At 34.7% G+C, this 20,498-nt stretch overlaps 2 protein-coding genes and 1 long non-coding RNA gene across 4 annotated transcripts in view; all 3 read right to left on the reverse strand.

Moving 5' to 3' along the window:
* The window catches only part of LOC129445112 (interferon-induced protein 44), an 89,563-nt gene that overhangs the window by 21,801 nt on the left and 47,264 nt on the right, over positions 1-20,498 (reverse strand). The window contains exon 1 of one of the 2 annotated variants that reach the window (XM_073866287.1): positions 4,624-4,704. The exons of the other annotated variant lie outside the window; for it this stretch is intronic. The gene's annotated coding sequence lies outside the window, so the exon portion shown is untranslated. Of the gene's footprint in view, positions 1-4,623; positions 4,705-20,498 lie in introns of those variants that run through there. 2 annotated transcript variants of the gene reach the window in all.
* Positions 5,832-12,945, reverse strand: LOC141363541 (uncharacterized). The gene is made up of 3 exons (XR_012369062.1): positions 12,543-12,945; positions 8,937-9,037; positions 5,832-7,218 (listed from the first exon to the last, which is right to left on the reverse strand). It is a non-coding gene; the product is annotated as an uncharacterized lncRNA (long non-coding RNA).
* Positions 12,957-20,419, reverse strand: LOC129445111 (interferon-induced protein 44-like). The gene is made up of 4 exons (XM_073866289.1): positions 20,277-20,419; positions 20,012-20,183; positions 13,690-13,790; positions 12,957-13,421 (listed from the first exon to the last, which is right to left on the reverse strand). Exons 1-4 carry the CDS (start codon positions 20,361-20,363, stop codon positions 13,254-13,256), a joined length of 528 nt encoding a protein of 175 aa, XP_073722390.1. The 5' UTR covers positions 20,364-20,419; the 3' UTR covers positions 12,957-13,253.

The raw sequence follows: 20,498 nt of genomic DNA on the forward strand, positions 1-20,498 counted from the left end.
ATTGGATTTGCAGATAAATAGTTTGGGTTAACAATACAAAAAGTGATATTTACAATTGGAATAATTTATTTCATTTTATGTAGCCTACATTAATCTATATTACATTAGGGATGCCTTCGCAGGCCAAATCAATACATAACAAACATATACGACTGTAATGGTTTTGTATTGTGTTCTTGTCTTGTTGAGTGTCCATGTCTTTTATTTTGAAGTTCTCATGTTCATGTCTTTTATTTTGAAACCATGCGTAGTCATGTTTGTTTCCCTGTTCCCTGATTGGTTCCTTGTCTTTATATATAGCCCTCATGTTCCCATTGTCCTTTGTCAAGATTTGTTTGTTTGTATGAATGGATGGAAGCGTTTAAAACATCCCACACGCTGGCGACACCTGCTGGTCAAAATAGTGTAAAGCAACCAAATCTGTCCAAACATTTTACACTTTTTAAAAATAAAAGCAAGATTTTTCTGAAAATATGTTTTTAAGAAAAATAAATTATTTAACGTAATTAAGTAAAAGTATATTTGTTGTTTTAAGTTTTATTTAGGTCAAACAGATCATTAAAACTAACTCCCCTTTTATATGCACATGTTTGTCATTGTATCTGTCTGTAAACAAAAAGTAAACAAAATTGTAATGCTATTGGTTGTCAGGTATCGCGTACCTTCTCTGGAGCTGTTCCACAACTGTGGAATGATCTGCCGACCGTGACACGATCTCCTGACTCTATAGCTGTCTTTAAATCTCTTCCGCCATTACCTCACTTCCTAATATAAGACTTACTATCTTTCTCTATTTTCATTTTTTCTTTATATCTATCTGTACATTCTTACAAAAAAAAACGAACCAACCCTCGTCTATGTATACTGTGTTGGATTTGATGAGACTATTTCCAGTTATGTATTGCTGCTCTTGTGTTGCTATAATTGCTTATATTGTTTACCTCATTTGTAAGTCATTTTGGACAAAAGCGTCTGCTAAATGACTAAATGTAAATGGAAAGCTTAATACAGTTTATTTTTGACTAAATATATTTAGTTTTAACCTTCATAAATATTAAATTTGTATATAAATGTATTTTGAGGCAACAAATAAATTTCTAATCTTACAACCCATACAGCAAAAAATATATAGGCTATTTTTCCTTGCCAGTATATAAAAGTTGTTATTAAATGTATAAAGTATAAAATATAAAATTACAAGTATATTTTTGCAGTAAAAATATTGAATTCTAATCTTTTCAAACCTGTTATACAGGTTTGTAACATACAAAGTTTTTCATCCAATGGGACGTGAATATCTATAAAATATATATTTTTAAAGTAGGCTATATATAAAAAAAATGCCAAGTAAATATTGGTGAAAAATACATTTTTGTAAACATAATTCAAAATATATTTCAGTACTTATATTTTTGCCATTTCTGTATATTTGAAAGTATATTGTTTTGTCGCATGGGCGTATGGAGGACCACTATGGAGGACCAAAAGAGTCATGCAAAACGTCACAAAGAACTTCAATATTTAATAACTACCTGGGCTGCGTTCCCCGAAACCTTCTTAGCTCTACGTCGTTCTTAAGTTGTACCTTAAGCTGTACCTTATCGTTAATACGTGTTTCCCGAAACGTTCTTAGTTACGTATCACTTCTGTAAGTCGTTAGTTCGGAAGGTTGGTCTGGAGCACTCTTAGCTTTACCTTATCCCACTTGACTCCGCTAGGGGCCATCACTGTTATAAAAGCTTACATTGCAGTCTATATAACTAAATATAAAAAAAAGTTGCAATACACTCCGTGTTCAATTAGGCAAATATTTTTATATTTAAAGAATAAAACATTCACACAATTAGAGATCATTACACTGATGGTTGTTAGATTTTTTTATTTTGTTTCCCAAAGGAACATCAGCTTCGAACTATTAAATGCTAAAGACTTAAGAAACAATTAAAAAAAATATTTTGGGTGGAGCAGTTGGTGAAAATATGGCAGCTATACAACAAATCTCATTATTTTATTTGTGCATTTCATATCCATTAACTCTTTAGTCTACCGGCTAGTATTTTAGCTGCAAATTAATAAATCAGGTAAAAATCGCATGCCACGGGCGCACATTCATCACAAAATCATAATTGTTGATTTTTCTAATTATGATTTTTTTATGTTTTATAACTTTGAGGCAACTGCATTGCTCCACTTGATTACTGCTTGTATAGTTTTAAGGTCAACAAATTTTCCACATAAAAACCAATCAAAGCTAAAATCTAAAGCAATCATAATATATTTTTATGTTATATTTGAGGTAGACAGGCGCGGCTCCAGAAATGCATCCATTAAGCTTTATTTGCACTGTAAACGCGCTGCTTGCACATACATACGCGTGAACTAATGAACAACAACAGTTTGTTTTATATATTTTAAGTGTAATGCACAGCCAAGCCAGGTGAGTTGCACAACCCACCTTATTCCCCTGTGAAACACACTTATTTGGAACCCCTAATATAAATTATCCTTTAAAGTGAAGGCATAGTGGATGCAATGGAGCAGTTTATGCATGATACGTTTGGAAATGAAGTTGCGGGTTTTACGGGTTTGATATAAAATAAAATATACAAGGTTGATTTTAGTTGTTTGCAATTTGAAATATTTTTACAAGACATTCCTCATAAATTTAACTTGAACTATTTCTGAAATGTTTCTTTAATAAAGAAAACCGCTATCTCATAAAGCAGCAAAACCTATTAAATAAAGTGAATAATTGATTGTCGAGCAATCGATATCAACCTATTCAGCACCATCGCCATGGACAGCACCTGGTAACGTCGTACGTAAGAAGGAATACCTTAAGAAACCCGCTAAGGTACAGTTCAGGAAACACGCCTAGAAAAGGTAAACCTGTAGTTAAGGTTTCTCTTCGTAGCGCGCTAAGAGAGAACGTTATAGGGAAACGCAGCCCTGGACAATAAAAGTAGCAATTGTTTAAAAATTCATTAATTAATCTATAAATAAATATACAAAGTTACAAAAAAATCATTATGTAACATTTTTATTAGGCAATAAAAAGTAAGATTATAAAATAATGTAGAAATGAAATACTAATCCATTAATAAATAGTTCAAATTAATATAACAATTTACAAAAACAACATAAAATACTCAATAAGTTCATCATTTTAAATTTCATTTACAAATTCTTAATTAAATAATGAAATTTCAAAATGTATTTCAAAAAGCGATATAAAAGAGAAATAAATAACTGGATTTATAAATTGAACTACAAATACAAGTTTAAATTAGGCATTTAAAGGGGCATTTCCGTTTAACATTTCTGTTTTCATTTTCCCGATGGTTCTCCTTATTTTTTTCGCTATTCGATTTGCTTTTCATTTGAGCCAATCAGCGAGCTTGTTACATCCACTTTGCCAAAGCTAATTTGCATTTCTCATTTGATCATTTGCAAGGACCCAAAGAGTCACGGAAAAGCTAAATAGAGAGGCTAAAACGAAAAGCTAATCGAACAGCGAAAAGAATAAGGAGAACCATCGTGAAATGAAAACAGAAATGCCAAACGGAAATGTCCTTTTAAATGCCTAATTTAAACCTGTATTTGTAGTTCAATTTATAAATCCAGTTATTTATTTCTCTTTTTATATCGCTTTTGGAAACACATTTTGAAATTCCATTAATTAAGAATTTATAAATGCAATTTAAAATGATGAACTTATTGAGTGTTTTATGTTGTTTTTGTAAATTGTTATATTACTTTGAACTGTTTATTAATGGATTAATATTTCATTTCTACGTTATTTTTATAATCTCACTTTTTATTGCCTAATAAAATGTTACATAATTATTTTTTTGTAACTTTGTATATTTATTTTTAGATTAATTAATGAATTTTTAAACAAATGTATTAATGGCTATTTTTGTTGTCCATGTAGTTATTAAATATTGAAGTTCTTTATAACATTTTGCATGACTCCTGTGGTCCTCCATATGGGTGGACCAAAGCGCTCTAACATTAGTTATTTCTTATTGGGGCGGTTTCCCAGAGATTATCTTAAACCAGCACTCTGCCTCAGTTAAATTAGGATATTTAAATAATTTCGAAATGCATAATTTATAAATAAACATTACTTGTGTGCATCTTAAGATAAATCTAAGATATGTCAGAGGAAGTTGTTTTCGATCAAGACAACACTAACATTTAAGTAGGCTTAAGCCTTTTCTGGGAAACCACCTCATTTAATGGCAAGCGCATCCATAGCGCACACCCCGTCCGACGCATGCGCCGTAGGATCTACCCCACACCTGCTGCAATGTTGCTTTGAAAGCTGTGGGGAAGCCTGCATGCTGAATTGTAAACTTTTTTTTTTTAAAACAGTGTAATTTCAATGAATTTTCCAACAATTTCTACTTGAAGCACTGATATGATATAATATATTACTGCTATTCCGTTATGTTATGTATAGCTTGACTGTATCCTTTTCCCTATTTTAAAATAGTACAGTAGGCTACAACACCAGAAAATGGGCGTAATGTTTCCCAACGCATCTTGACAGACTTGAAACATCTGATTTCAGACCCATTAACAATAATATTGGAATAAATATATTTTGAAATACCTTACCTTGGTTTATTTTCAAGATTTGAAGAAGGTGTATGCTGTGAGTCTGCTGTTTCTCCTGTGTGAGTGAACACACTGATGCTGATTTATTTATAGGGTACCTGTGATACTTTCCCTTTTATTTTAATTTAACATATCTTGTTAATCCTGTTTAAAACAAGCACTCAATGTGGAGAAAACACCCAGCTAAACCAGCCCAGGCTTGATTTTAGTTGGGGTGCACTGTAAAACTTTGATATAAATTGACAGTTAGGCTGTAGGCTATTCTTCTGTATTAATGTCATGTAATTGCAATGCAATATGACGGGTAATAAACCTGTTGTATAGAACTTGAAAGTAAAGCTTTTAATTTCAATTTACTGTAAAATTCCCAACCTTTTACTGGGAATTATCTGATGTATCCTCATGATTGCTGTTTTTATAATTTAATTAATTAAAAAGAATACATTCAGAACAGGATTAGAATAAAATGATATCTTAAATGTGACACAGTATGTCACAATGCAATATACATGTGCTGGTCATATAATTAGAATATCATCAAAACGTTGATTTCAATAATTCCATTTAAAAAAAATGAAACTTGTATTTTATTATATTCATTCATTATACACAGAGTGATATTTCAAATGTTAATTTCTTTCATTTTGATGATTATAACTGACAACTGAGGGAAATCCCAAATTCAGTATCTCAGAAAATGTGAATATTACTTAAGATTAGAAATCTTGGTCAACTAAAAAAAGTATGAAGATGAAAAGTATGAGCATGTACAGCACTCAATACATCGTTGGGGCTCCTTTTGCTTGAATTGCTGCAGCAATGCGGCGTAGCATGGAGTCGATCAATCAGTCTGTGGCACTGCTCAGGTCTTATGAGAGCCCAGGTTGCTCTGATAGTGGCCTTCAGCTCTTCTGCATTGTTGGGTCTGGTGTATCGCATTTTCTTCTTCACAATATCCCATAGATTTTCTATGGGGTTAAGGTCAGGCCAGTTTGCTGCACATCCCTAGATCCAGGTAGAGGCAGCTATTTGCACCAAATCATTCGTTTTTTTGTCTAGTTAAAATACATATGTCACAATATAACTTACACAATGGATGACAATGGAGACAGAAATACAAAATGCAAGATACTTTTATTCACAACAATGATGAGGGTAATACACAGAATACAAAGCACAAGACCAAAGACTAGAGCTCACAAGGGGAATATATATAATATATACGGTTGCTATATAATAGGATGAACCTGTTTTTCCTGCTGTTTTACACCTCTTAAATATTCACAACTCAATCTTAATATAGTGTATGTGGTTTTACTCTAAGTTAATAAACAACATAACCATTATAGCATAAATGTGTATTTATTAACAGAAAGAAATAAAAAATATATTTTAATCAATTTATCAATTAATCAAACAGTAGAAATGTTTAATGGGTGTTTGTAATCAAGTAACATTTGATATTTTTCTATTTATTTGGTTTTTCTGAAAGATTATGAATATTCTCAGTGTTGTGTTTGTATCACTAACCATTCAGGGCTACTAACAGTAAACACAGATTTCATACAGCTGATTTTGATTACTTCAATTTACGTATATTTTGTCAACATGACATGTTCACAGCACATTTCACTAAAGTTAAACAAACAAATAGGTTTCAAACACAGTGATTCCTTAAATTTACACAATACAAACAAATAGTTTTCAAACCCAGTGATTCCTTAAATGTGCAAAAAGTGAGCCACATCTGGGCCACAGTCTTTAATTTATCACATGTGCCTGAAACTCACATTTCTGAATAGAGAAGGATGATGTTGTTTTGATGACATCTTTGTAGGCCAACCCGGTAGTTAGTTGGACAAAAATAAGCTCTATGATTTTTAGATTGGTGAGGCAATAATAATCATTAATAGCTCTTTTATTTTAACATAGAAAAAAGCAATATCTCCTCTCACCACTCTCACTGCTGCTATCAAGTCGATCATGAGCAAGATTAACAATCTGTTCCAGTGCTTTCAGAATCAGAACATCAACATCAGGATTTGCGTCGATCTCTTCATGGTGTGAGGAACTGGAACGGAGGACAAGAGAACCCAAGCACAGACGATATCGGGGAGTGAACATAGAACATTTATTTTATAAAACATGAAAACAAAAAGCCCGCGAGGGGGCAATACAACATTAAACATTAATTTACAACACTGACTTAACATGATAAAAACAAAAAAACTGATTGACCACGAAAGATTGCAAAACATGACATATCAGCACAATGATCCAGCACAAGACAAGAGACAAGAGGGGATTAAATAGGGCAACTAAACAAGGGCAACACAGGTGCGAGGGATAACTGATAATGAATAATTAACAGGGAGAACGAGGGGGGTGGGGACTAGAGACGAGACATCAGAGGCACATGCCACAATAAACAAGGCATGCGCCTCCACATGAAACAAGAGACTGTCAGAACCCTGCCATCACAATAAAACATAAATTTAAAACCAGACTCTCGTGGCAGAGTCCTGACACATGGTAGTTCTTCAATGGGAAGATGTTGCACATTGGTAAACCAATCAAGTCACTGCATGTATGCATCTAGAAAACATAACATCATTAAAAACATGAAACTGTAGATCAGTGAGATTCTCAACCTCACTTAAAAAAATCCTTTTAAGCCCGCCCCATTTACCAAACATTTCTAACAAATAAAATATACTGTAAAAAAAATCAGTAGAAATCACAGTATTACTGGCAGCTGTTTGCAGTTACCTACTGTAGAACCAAATTAATGCCATCCACTGGCAACAGTCCGCTCAAAGCCAAAAGAACACCTTATAATTAGTTATAATTAACAAGTCTTTGTATTTACAGAATAAAACTATAAAATAACAGCCTCATGCAAAGCATTCTGGGAACCAAAATCTGAAGGGAAAAAAAACAGAAAGTGTTCATGAGGATTTCTGGTTCATGCTTTGCATGAGGCTGTTATTTTATAGTTTTATTCTGTAAAGATAAAGACTTGTTAATGTTAAATGTTCATTTAACTTTGAACAAATTTTTGCCAGTAAATAACATCAATTTAAATCTACAGTAAGTTACTGGCAAACAGCTTTTTACACTACAGCTTGTTTTAATTAAAAGAAGTATATTCGTTAAACAATAACCAAACCCTAAGAAACATTTTGCTTTTTGTCTTATTTTCAATAATTTTACACCCTCTTGAGGCCCCCTTGAAAGATTTTTGGGCTCTGAGCCCCCTGGTTGAGAAATACTGCTGTACTTTTTGGTAACACTTTACTTGAAGGGGTGTTCATAAGACTGACATGACAACTTGACATACCAAGACAACATAACTTGTCATAAATGTTTTACACATTATAATTTAGGCACCTCCACTGAAAATGCTTCGTCTCCATTGTTCTAACGTCTAGACTGTGGAACATCGAGAAGCATCCAATTAGACGACCTTAATGATCTAGCCAGAATATGGACATGTAGCATGTAATCATTAAGTGTTAATACTTATTGTTAATAAACCGACACGTCACAAGATTATATTTAATTTTATTTATGTGCACAATACATAAAACACTCACACAGATAGTTCTGAAAGTTTCTGACATAGAAACAAAAACTAACAAAAATGTAATTAATTTAATTTAATCAACATTAAATTAATGTTTTTGCTGCGATATGGATGAAACGCTGCATTGCTTTACCCACCCTTGTACTGTTTTCATTTAATTTTAGGTGAATCATTCTCCAAATGCAATCAAATATAATTTTATCAATTAAATATAATTATAATTATTATTATTTGATTTGATTTTATTTCTTTAACACTTGGAGGAAACAAAAATAATATTTATGAAGCTGTTATAAAACTATTTGACAAAGTTTTTACACTTAATGATATTTTTATGACAAGTTCAATTTGTATCACTGGAAAAAAGTGGTCAGACACAATTATAATAATTTAAAACCAACCACATGACAGTTTAATGTAATGTTAACTCATAAAGCTGGGCAGTTTTTATTTTTGATAATTTATCTGCCATGTCATGTTTATGACAGATTTATGACAAGTTATGATGTATTGATTTATATCAAGTTGTCATAACAAAGACATCTCAAACAACGTCATCTTTGCATTAAAAATGACACAATTGAGCGAATGACACTTAATGACAGTTGTTATATACGTGCATAAATTCATGTCATGATTATGAAGATGTTATCTCAGTAACCCTTCAAGTAAAGTGTTACCCTACTTTTTTTAATATCAGAAATGAAATTGTAGATGAATGATGTACCTTCTCTTTGATCTTCTTGCTGTGATACACCTTTCTTAGATCTTTCTTCACCAATGGACATGCTTCATCTATTTTGGTCATGACAACGACTTGAGGAATATCTACAATGATGTCACAGAGACAACATTAGACCAACAGCATATATAATATGTCAAACATCAGGACAAAGGTCAAGTGGATTGGAAAGAAAGGTGGCAATTATTATTGCTGTCATATTTAAACCAGCGCCATAACCACAAAAACAAAAATTTTGAGCAAAAAGCTGAGATAATTCCATTTTTGTAAATGACGTTTGATAGAGATCAGATGCAGAGCGATCCTCAAAACTTAGATGGACATACAGCTGTTTGCCCTAGAGTGATACTTCCAGGTTTTATAAGTTGCGGAAGTGCGCCACCTGGTGGATAATAACGGTATTGCTGATTGACGAAATAACTCGTCAATTGCGTGGAAAGAGTTAAGAGAAAACATTTAAATTTAAAATTAGCATTTAAAAATGTGTTCCTGTTTTTTTGTGGAAATCTGTCATAATCCGATTATCCACTGGATGGCACACTTTCCCAATTTATAAAAAATATCCTTCTGAATAATCATTCTGAATCTGATTTCTAACAAAATTCCTTCACAGAGAAAAAATTTAGATAGGATTTCCGTTTTTTTTTTTTTTTTTTGATGGAAAGCAGAGGGTCTGTTCTTTCATTTGATATATTTGTATGTTAATATATTTTTAGAAGAAAATTTTGAGAAACTTTTTGTGAAACTTTGTGAAAATCACAAAAAATGCTGGCGGGCACCTTTCAAAAAATGGTTGGCGGGGAATGAGCTAACTCACAGGATGCCACTCCATCAATATTGGATCCGGACAAAATGGTGCAGCTTATGTGAGTAATGCTGCGTTCCAGGCAGGTTTTTGAGCCTGTAAATTACGACTTCAAACCACGACTTACGAGTTTGTAGCGTTCCAGGCAAGTCACGCCAAACTACCTGAGCGCAAGGAATTTACGTCACCTTAACATGTCCATGCGGCGATATACTTTTACAACATACTTATTGTTTTAGACACATAACATTGTAATATATAAGTGTGTGCATTATTTACTATTATTACACGGCTCTCTGGAATGCTTGATTCTGATTGGTCAGTTGAGACATTTGCAGGTTCGTTCTTTTCAAATAATAACCGCTCCAAAGTAATAACACATAGCCGGACTACTTGTATGTTTTAAATCCCTCCGCGCCAACAAAGATTACTGTTTGGCGCCATCTTGTGACAAACACTGGACAACCACAATTAAGAATGGAAAATTTTGACATTAATTTTAACATGTACGGAAAAAACAAAACATTTAAACAGTGAATAGAAGAACGATCAACGACAAGACACAGACAGCTTACTGAGACTGAACTTGACAAAATAGAGCATGACAGCTACGAAGCCAACACACAAAAAAATACAGAATGGGCATTAAAACTTCTCAAAGATTGGCTAAAAGAGAAAAAAATGGAGACAGACAAGTATGAAGCAGAGGATCTTAATAAGGTATTACGATCATTTTATGCATCTGTGCAAAGCTTCGCGTTGGGTCCTGATCACACTGTCGGGGCTTATTTCCCGATAACTTCCGGTTGCCTCTACATTATCCCTTACTTAATATTATATTATTATTAATTTGACTGCAACGTTATATTGTCCTAAAGTGTATTCCCACCGTATACCACTTGCAAAAACACTGCATCCGTGGGTGCCGCCATTGTTGTTTTGTATGGTTTCGTGTGCTATGTGACGTCAGAGCTCGGAACTGGGAGTACATCGATCTAGTACGAGTTCACGGGTGGAAAGTCATGGGTTTGACTGCTGTTACACTTTCATGGGTAGAAGGTTGAAAAAACACAGGTTACAGGTTGCCTGGAACGAGCCATTAAACATTTCAGTACTATGTGTCACTATCAGTGGCGGCCGGTGACTTCTCTTCCGTGAGACACGAATTCATGCTGCACACGTGTCGAAAGGGTTTATATAAAAGACACGTGTGTGTGTGTGTGTGTGCTACTGCACACGCGTCGAAAGGGTTTACGATAAAAGACGTGTGTGTCGAAAGGGTTTTTGATAAAATGTGTGTGTGTGTGTGTCTGTGTGTGTGTAAGAAAGACACGGTGTCTTAAAACACTCAAAACTGATTACACATGAGATTAAATAAATATTGAAAGGTAGTTTGACTACGAAAAACTATCCAATAGCAGTGGGCGCTTCAGAGTCGTCAATGCGGCTGGCCCATCAAAAACGATCATTTCTTAAACCAGCCTCAAAACCAGGGGACAAAATATTACTTATTGATTTTGATGTTTTTGGATGTAAACCACGCGAACTTCATGAGTAGACCTCAGACAACAGTATAAAACAATAAAAACGACCAAGGAAGGGTCGGGCTGTATGTATTTATTTTCCTCATTCTTCTGTTTTTAAATTACTGATTTATTATAAAGTAATGTTTTAACTGTAATAAATACATGGATATGGCAAATACATGGTTCTGTTTTTTTACCTACATAAAATACTGTGGTTTATAAACAAATGTGGTTCCCAGGATGTGTGTGTGTGTGTGGGGGGGGGGGGGGTAATTATGTGTGTGTTAGTGGGGTGGTAATGGTGTGTGTGTTTGTTGTTTGTGCTAATGTGTGAGTGTGTTATTTGTGCAGCTAGGTCTTTCAGCGTCTTGGGAATTGACACAAAATTACTGGAAAAATATAAAAACATCTGGAAAAAACTGCCTATGACATAATTACAAATATATTGTATGATAACAAATAACTTTCTCCCTCTCTAGAAGACAGTCATTTATTTTGCAGAAAATGCAATTGACCACTAGGTGGATATGGATTGACAAATTAGTCAAGTTAGTTGCCTGCAAACTTACTGGGCAAACATGTTGAAAGGTAAATTGCTATCTAATATAGTCTTTAGTAAACACAGCTCATTTAGTTCCTGAACATACAGTGCTATATATTTAGTGGGTAAGGTAAAGGATACAAATATTTTAGAATGTACGCTATGTTAAAGGCGGAGTCCACGATGTTTGAAAAACGCTTTGGAAAAGGAGACAGTCCAACTACCAAAACACACTTATAGCCAATCAGCAGTAAGGAGTGTGTCTACTAAGTGACATCCTTGCCGGGTTGCGTATGTGTGGGGCGGGTCTATCAACAGAAGGTCCAGATTCTATTGGGGTAGGGGCGTGTTTGTTTAGGTGATTTCAAATATCAACATTGGCTTTCAAACATCGTGGACTCCACCTTTAACTTACTATTGCTAACTAATTATTTAATTAACATTATTTATTTTGTCAGATAGCCTGGTCAAAATGATATATAATTAGTCTTTTGTATGTCAGAGTGTATTGTCACAAAGAAATAGTTGCTTTAATCTGTCAATTACATGAGCAATGTTTCTTAAACACAAAAGTATGAATTGCTTTATTCAAGCTGTTACATTAGCAGTCAGCTAAATATATTGAAAAGTTTGGTTCCAAAACGAGATAACTCGTTTAACATTTTTCTCAAAACATGTTTATTATTATGTTATCATGTTTTTATTGTGTTTTACTTAACTGTATTTTTACATCCATCCTACATCCATCACGAGAGTCGCTCTGAAGTGGAACCCTCAAGGGAGAAGAAGGAGGGGAAGACCCTTGGAGACTGTTGGAGGAGAGGTGTCATCAAAGATCAAGCTAGAGCCAACACCTCCTGGCAGGAGGTGAAGAAGACCACACACGACCAGAAACTGTGGAGACACTTCACAGAGGCCCTATGCTCCCGAAGGGGCAAAGAGGATTTAGTCAAGTGAAAGTCAATATTTTGTCAACTAAAGTTAACCAAACAAATCGTTTCCACAATGTAGTGATTCCTTAATTTACACAAAGTGGTCTACATCTGGGGTACAGTCCTTAATTTATTAATCACACGTGCCTAGAACTCACATTTCTGAATAGAGAGGGATGATGTTGTTTTGATGACACAGACAGTTATAGGGTGTAAACTTATAATGAATAGTTAACAAGTAAAAAAATGGGGCTGGGTCAAGACTGAAGACAGGAGAGCACGATGCACACAAAACACAGGCCACTCGACTCTCTACACAAAAACAAGACAATGATACGGGCTGCCATGATCCTGTCACAAGAAACAAGTAAAAAGACATACAAACATTTTCAGATTGGTGATGCAATAAAAAATATTAATAGCTCTTTTATTTTAACATGCAGAGAAAAGAGCAATATCATCTTCTCAAGATATTTTCAGATGGTGACAGGCTTCATGTCAGTAGCTGCTTCTATCAAGTCGCTCATTAGCAATATAAACAATCTGATCCATTGCTTTCAGAATCAGAACATCAACATCATCATTTATGTCAATCTCGTCGTGGTAGTTCTTCACTGGGAAGATGTTGCACATTGGTACACCAACTTGGTCACTGCACATCTGCATCTAGAAAACATCAATTCAAAACATTAGACTGTAGATCAGTGAGATTCTCAAATTGTATCACTTTAAGCCCCCCCCCCCCACACCAAACATTTCTATCAAAGAACATATGCTTGCTTTAACTAAACAGATGTACATTCATTAAAAATTACCAACCCCTAAGGAACATCTTGCTTCTTGTCTTATTTTGAATAATTTGATACCCTTGCTCTGGCCCCATGATTGAGAAACACTGCTGTAGATCATAAATATTACTTAATGGATGATGTACCTTCTCTTTGATCTTCTTGCTGTGATACACCTTTCTAAGATTTTTGTTCACCACTGGACATGCTTCATCTATTTTGGTCATGACAATCACTTGAGGAATATCTACAATGATGTCACAGAGGCAACATTAGACAAACAGAAAACATCAGGACAAGGGTGACGTGGATTGAAAGAATGGTGGAAATTTATTATAGACCAGTTCAAATGATGTAAACAACACTGGTCCAGAAACACTTCCTGTTACAGTTTGTGACAGTTATTTTTTTTTATTTCACATATATTATTATCTTTAAGATGTTTGTTTAACTTCAGTTAATTCAGGTGTATATGTTCTGTTGGTTTATTTTATCCCAACGTTTATCTAGTGTTAAAAAACGGAAACAGGAAGTGCTTCTGGACCAGTGTTGTTTACATCCCTTGAAATGGTCCATTACTGTCATATTTAAACCAGGGCTCTAACCACAATAGAAACTGAAGGGGACATGTAATAATATTAATAATAACTTTATTTTATATAGCGTCTTTAAAATCAGCATCTCAAAGTGCTTCACATAAAAAGAGAGGAAATTAAAAAGAGCACATAACATGACAGGTATTAAAACTGAACATACAAAGGTAAAAGCCAATTACCAACAAACAAAGTAATCACATAAAAGCTACTCTAAAAAAGTACGTTTTAAGGTGGGATTTAAAAATACCCAGCGATTCTGCATTCCTGATCTCTGAGGGCAAGGAATTCCACAATTTAGGAGCCACACAACTAAAAGCCCGATCACCCATAGTTTTTTGACCGTTAGAAGACCAGCTTCAGAAGAGTGTAGAGCACGTGTAGGAGTGTAAGGGGTTAAAAGCTCACACAGATATTGAGGGGCCAAATTGTTGGCCCCTCAAATACTGTTCGGTTTTTCACACAAACCGATCGTTTAGTGTCTTAGGACATCGATTTGTCGTCACGAGCCACAGGGTTTAATTTGGATTTGTCTGTGCATGTTTTTTTTTCTCTATCAGAGTTTGTTACCATTCAATTTTTACGACTGACAGACTGAAACGGTTGGATTTAAAAATGTACATTTGTGTTATGTATTAGCACGGGTGCCAGATTAACACACATATATGTGAGGTATCTGAACTAGGGCTGTGAATCGATTAAAATTTTTAATCTAATTAATTACATACTCTGTGATTAATTAATCTAAATTAATCGCCTACATAATTTTTGCTGTGAAAGTATTAAATATTTCTTTTTAAATAAATCAGTGAATAATCAGCATTAGTGACATTGAAGCTCAAAAACTCTTTTATTATTACGGTATTTTCACTGTTCAAATAATGGCCATAACAATCAACAAAAATAACCTAAAGTAATATGCAAATAAAGTGCTTCAGGAAGATTATTTACCAAAAGATTAACAGTGCAATATCAATTGCAGTGCTTTTTTGTGCAATTGAACATAAACCTTAAATAAAGAACCCGACAGGTGGATGACATCAAAGTACCGCGAGAGCATTTAGGAAGCAGTCTTCTGTTATGATTTCTCGAACTGCTCTCACGGGATTTGGATGTCATCTGCTTCTTGGTTCTTGTGGCGCCACATAAAGTGTACTCACTAGTTTAACAAACCCGTTTTATCAGCCACTGGTTAGATCAACGTAGCAGTCAAAAACGGGACGCGAGTAATCACGTACGAGAGAAATCGTTTACCCACAAAATACAGGACACCTATACTGTGCTATATTTGGTTTTCTGATCCCAATCTTCATCATTCCGCTAAGCCAAGTCAATCTCCATTGGTCTTTTACACCTTTATCGATCTCCAAAACTTCGGAGCCTTCCTGCATAAGTATGTCCATGCTAGCTGAAATAAAGTTTTACCTCATCTTACGCGCTACAGCCAGAAAACCCGAAGTGGATCCGGTGCGTAGTGATTACAGAAAGCTTACAGTGGAGAGAGGAACGTGATTTTGCCCACTCCAGGCTTTGATCACATCCCACTTAAAAAGCTGAATACACGTCGTATTTATGAAAAGTTAATTTAATAATTTTGCAATTGACGGAAATCCGTGTAACGACGGAGAACTTTAATCCATGTGCTTTGTATGATGTGGTACTTTAGAGTGGACGAACTCTATGATATGCAAATTCTTTGCTGCAGACGTTGCATACTTTATTTTTATCATCACTTCCATCAGGCCGTAAATGTTCCAGTCAATGATCCAGTCACCGCCAGCGCGTTCTCGTCTACCTCCTTTATTTTACAGTCAAATGGTGGCTAGAATGTATCCAGGTTCAATACGGAATAGATTAATCTGCGTTATTTTTTTTAACACGTTATTTTTTCTCAGATTAATTAATCGAATTAATGCGTTATTTTCACAGCCCTAATCTGAACGTGTTGTCTAATTTTGATCAGTCTTCTTTTTGTATTATTTCATTTTATATTATTTTTTTATGTTTTAATGTTGTGTTTAAATGTAGTGTGTTATGGAAATGTGTTTTGGCAATGTTTTTGGAAACAGTGTTTAATAAATAGCTTTTATAAACTCTAGTGATGGTCATTAATTATTAATAAATCATTAGCTAATGGTTTGCAAATATATCATTATGTTGTGACTTTACTTATTGAGGCACATCATTATTAACTCATTATTAGTAATAGTATTAATTAACACACTACTAATGCTGTAATTAATAATGTATTAATGCATATTAGTTAATCTGTATTATAAGGCTTTGGCTCATTGTGGTAATTAACAAATTAATTAACACTATTAGTTCATAAAAGAAGTGATGATGGAATTAATCCACAATTACATATTTAATGAATAACAATTCATATATGAACTAATTAATCAGACAGACTCTTCATTAGTTGCTAATGAGGCAATCAATAATGAATAGCTAATGAATAGCTTAGATAATCATTAGTAATACATTAATTCAGTATTATCTGTGCATTAGTTAAGCATGAATTCATGATTATTAGTGCACCCTTATTGTAAAGTGTTACCAAAGTATTTAGTTATTGAAGAGTCTGTTATATCCATGTGGATGTTAAAATCTCCCAGAAGAAGAATTCTTTCAAAACGAAGGCAGAGAAAAGACAACATATCTGAAAATTCAGATAAAAAGTCTTTATTTGACTTAGGAGGCCTGTAGACTGTAGCCACAGCAGTAGAGAGTGGCGCAGAAACACTCAGAACAAGACATTCAAATGAGTCAAATTTGGGGGCAGCCATGAGACGCATGTTGAACTGTTGATTGTGTAACACAATAATACCCCCACCTCTACCTGAGAAGCGTGGAAGATGAAATAATCCATAACCCACAGGTGTTAGTTCGTTAAAGAGAAGACCGTCAGACTCTTTGTGCCATGTTTAAGTTAAACAGACAAGATCCAGTTTTTGTTGCCAAATAATGTCAGATAAAATTAAAGCTTTGTTATTTACAGAGGGCGCGTTAAACAATGCTGATTTCAACAGACAAGGGGAAGTAGATGAGTCTGATACAACCTCCCCACGCCTGAGTGCTGATAAATTATCAAAATTAACCCCTGTAGGGCTTTAACAGCGGTTTATGGGGTTTGCGCAGAAATCTCGGATAAGCGACAGAGTTTGATGTTGAGCATAGAAAACTACGCCTTGACGAGCGATGTATGTAGCGCTTCGGTCGCAATATTCCAACATGACTGCAGAATGCATGTACTTCTTTCGCCATAACAAAGAGTCTGTTCAGGTTTAACAACTTGTGAGCAGTGTACCTTAGAGCCATTCAGATTCAGGGAGACTCCACACCAACAGTAGCCTCACAGTGGTGTAAGCGATGTACGTCCTGGGCCAGGCAGCAAAAGAGTAAATTCCAGTAAACCGCACTCAGAGATAAGATCAGTAATCCAATATGCGAAGCGTGATTCCACATCACATTATAATTAAAAAAGACACAACTGTGTTCACTTTACTGGCTCGAAGCCAAGAAAACTACTAAAATTACTTAAAATAAAAACTGGAGAGAGCAGTGGCAGCCAAAACGCGCCAGCGTACCCTTTCAACCGGAAAAATAAAGTTATTCATCCACCAAACATTAATCAAACATCTCCCCCAAATATCAAAAACAGCCAAATTGTCCCCCCACACAAATACAAAAGCCAATTGAAAGTCTCCAAGTACACACCCTTCAATATTTGTATATTTTGCTTTAGAAGTAGTTCTGTTTATTTAAATATGCAGTTTGGTTGTAGTATGATAAAACGTATTAATTATTATTATTAAGGGTCAAGCCCAGAATGGGCGAAGACCCCTATTGTATCAGCTAGTTTTCTTATTCTTCTTCCGCCATTGCGGTCTATGGCAGCACATAGCAGCATAGATAGGAAAGTTACGAAATTTGGCCCTTATAAAGGACTGTCCAAAAAGTCTCCACAGCAAATTTGGAGTCTCTATCTCAAACCTGCTAGCGCCACCAACAGTCCAAAGTTGCACTTATGTTTTTGCTTATAACTTCTGACCCGTTAGTCCTAAACACAAAATTATTGTTTCCTCTGATTCCTTTGCTCAAGACGATTCGACTGGACCATAAGACATAATTTTCTGTCATGAACATTTTTCCGCCATTTTGAATTATTCATAAAACCTACTTTTGCGAACTTGTCCTAGAGTTTTTGCCTGATTGCCACGAAAAACGGTATGTAGCATCTAGGGAGACTCAAGGCAAAAAGTTATGGAATTCATAACAATTCGTTCATCCATTTCCGTGTACCACGTCAACGGATTTTACATAGAGCAAAAAAAAAAAAAACGGATTGGAGGCTGTATCTTCACCAAAGTTATGCGTATTGACACAACACATCTGATGGCAGTCAGGAACTGAGGGTGCATGCACAGTTTCGTTGCAGTGCCACCTAGTGGTCAGATGAATGTATTATATGCTTATAACTTTGGCTGCGGTCGAAGTACAGTATTTTGATGTTTCTTGTTTTCTTGGAGTCCTGAGTAGCCGCCGAGTTCAGCGATACCAAACATGCCAGATTTCGCCTTATGGTTAGCCCTGTGCAGCAAAATAGCACTTAAAAACACATGCAAATATTTCTGCCAGTGTTATTCTGACTGACTCAAAAACACCATAGGAAGAACAATGCATTACCTTCTGAATAAAAAACTCTATTGGCGTTATATTAAAATTTCCATCAGAAATGGATGAAAATTCCAAAAAAACTAAAAATTACCTTTTAAATTTTGTGTTTTTTACACATAAATGGTTATAACTTCGCAACGAAATGTGATTTTTACACCGATTTGATACGCTGATGTATGATCAGAGTCTGAGGCCACACCAAATTATATTCTTGCACCAACCGTTGGCCTTATAATTGAACAAAATCAAGCAAGCCCTATGGTCATCCAACTGTTTCTTTGCTAAACTAAAATGTATAATCATTAAATTAGCTAGATGGAACACAGTCATGACCTGATGTTGCATGCACGATTTTGTCATAGCGCCACCTAGTGAATGGCTATTTTTGCTAAAAACCACTGCAAAGTTTAATCTAAAATCATGAGTCATCATAGATTATTTCTTTCATAGCTTGAAGTATAATCTTTGGTGGATACTAATTCATTCCCTAGCAACCAATGAGAATATCCTAGCAACCGTTTTGCAAGAACCTTTTCTCTGCATCAGAACATCGTAGAGACATGGGGTTGGGCTCGTTTGACTCAACCATTTTTGCAAGAGCTTTACTATGCATCAAAAATATGTAGAGACAAGAGGGTGGGCTGTTTTGACTCATAAACACCACTGTAACATTTTGTGACCTGTGTTTTGACACTGAAAAATTTAACTTTTTTGCTGATAACTTTTATATTCTTTCATCTGACATCATAAGATTTCCTTAGGTTCTTTAAACTGCTCATCCAAACTTAAATTTACTTCATTATGTGCCCTTTCGGCTTGACCCCGGTATTGCTGCTTGCAGCTATATTTATTATTATAATTATTCATATTAAATGTTTTTCCGGATAAGTCATTATTTAAAAAACACTCATAAACTTTAATTAACATCTAAAATTTACTTCTGCCCCCTTGTGGCGATCATTTTCAGATGACGTCAGTTAGACAGCTTGGACAGTAGCATCCGTTAACTCCAACTGTCATGGGGCATACATTTGATCGTGACCTTTTTATTTTATTTTAACAGCACTTAACATTTTTTTTGTAACTTATATAATTAGAATGAAGGTCTTATGGTCTTACTTTTTATAGATTGTCTGTAATTAACATACAGTATATATGCATTTGACAAACAAAGACATTCGGGGGTTAATTTTACCTCTATCACTGATTCCGCGGCGAATGATCTTCAACTTGTCAATAAGTTTCTCATCTGTGAATGATATTGTATCAGCAGCTACGACATAAACCAGACAGAAAGCCTGGTCAGAGAGATTGGGGTCACTGATGTAATGTTCAGTCCCTTGAGCGATTGGCTCCGACTCATCAAACTGAATTATAAGATAAAACATACAAAAAATTAAACATACTGGACACAAACAACTCAATAAAGTGGTATTCTGCCAAATATTGTGGTTTATTACTTTATAGCCATCCTTCACATGGCCAAATACAGCATTGATGACGTCCTCTGGTTGTGACCCAGCCCACACACATGATTCTAAGCCCATTATGTCTGTGAAGGCGTAGGGCAAGAAGTTTCTTCTACTTTTAATGCGGTATGATGTGAGCTACAAAGACCAAAAATAAAGCACAATTTACATTTGGAAGACACTTTTAATGTATATTTTACTCAACATACAAGA

The sequence above is a fragment of the Misgurnus anguillicaudatus genome, chromosome 3 (assembly GCF_027580225.2).
Source record: "Misgurnus anguillicaudatus chromosome 3, ASM2758022v2, whole genome shotgun sequence".
Lineage (NCBI taxonomy): Eukaryota > Metazoa > Chordata > Actinopteri > Cypriniformes > Cobitidae > Misgurnus > Misgurnus anguillicaudatus.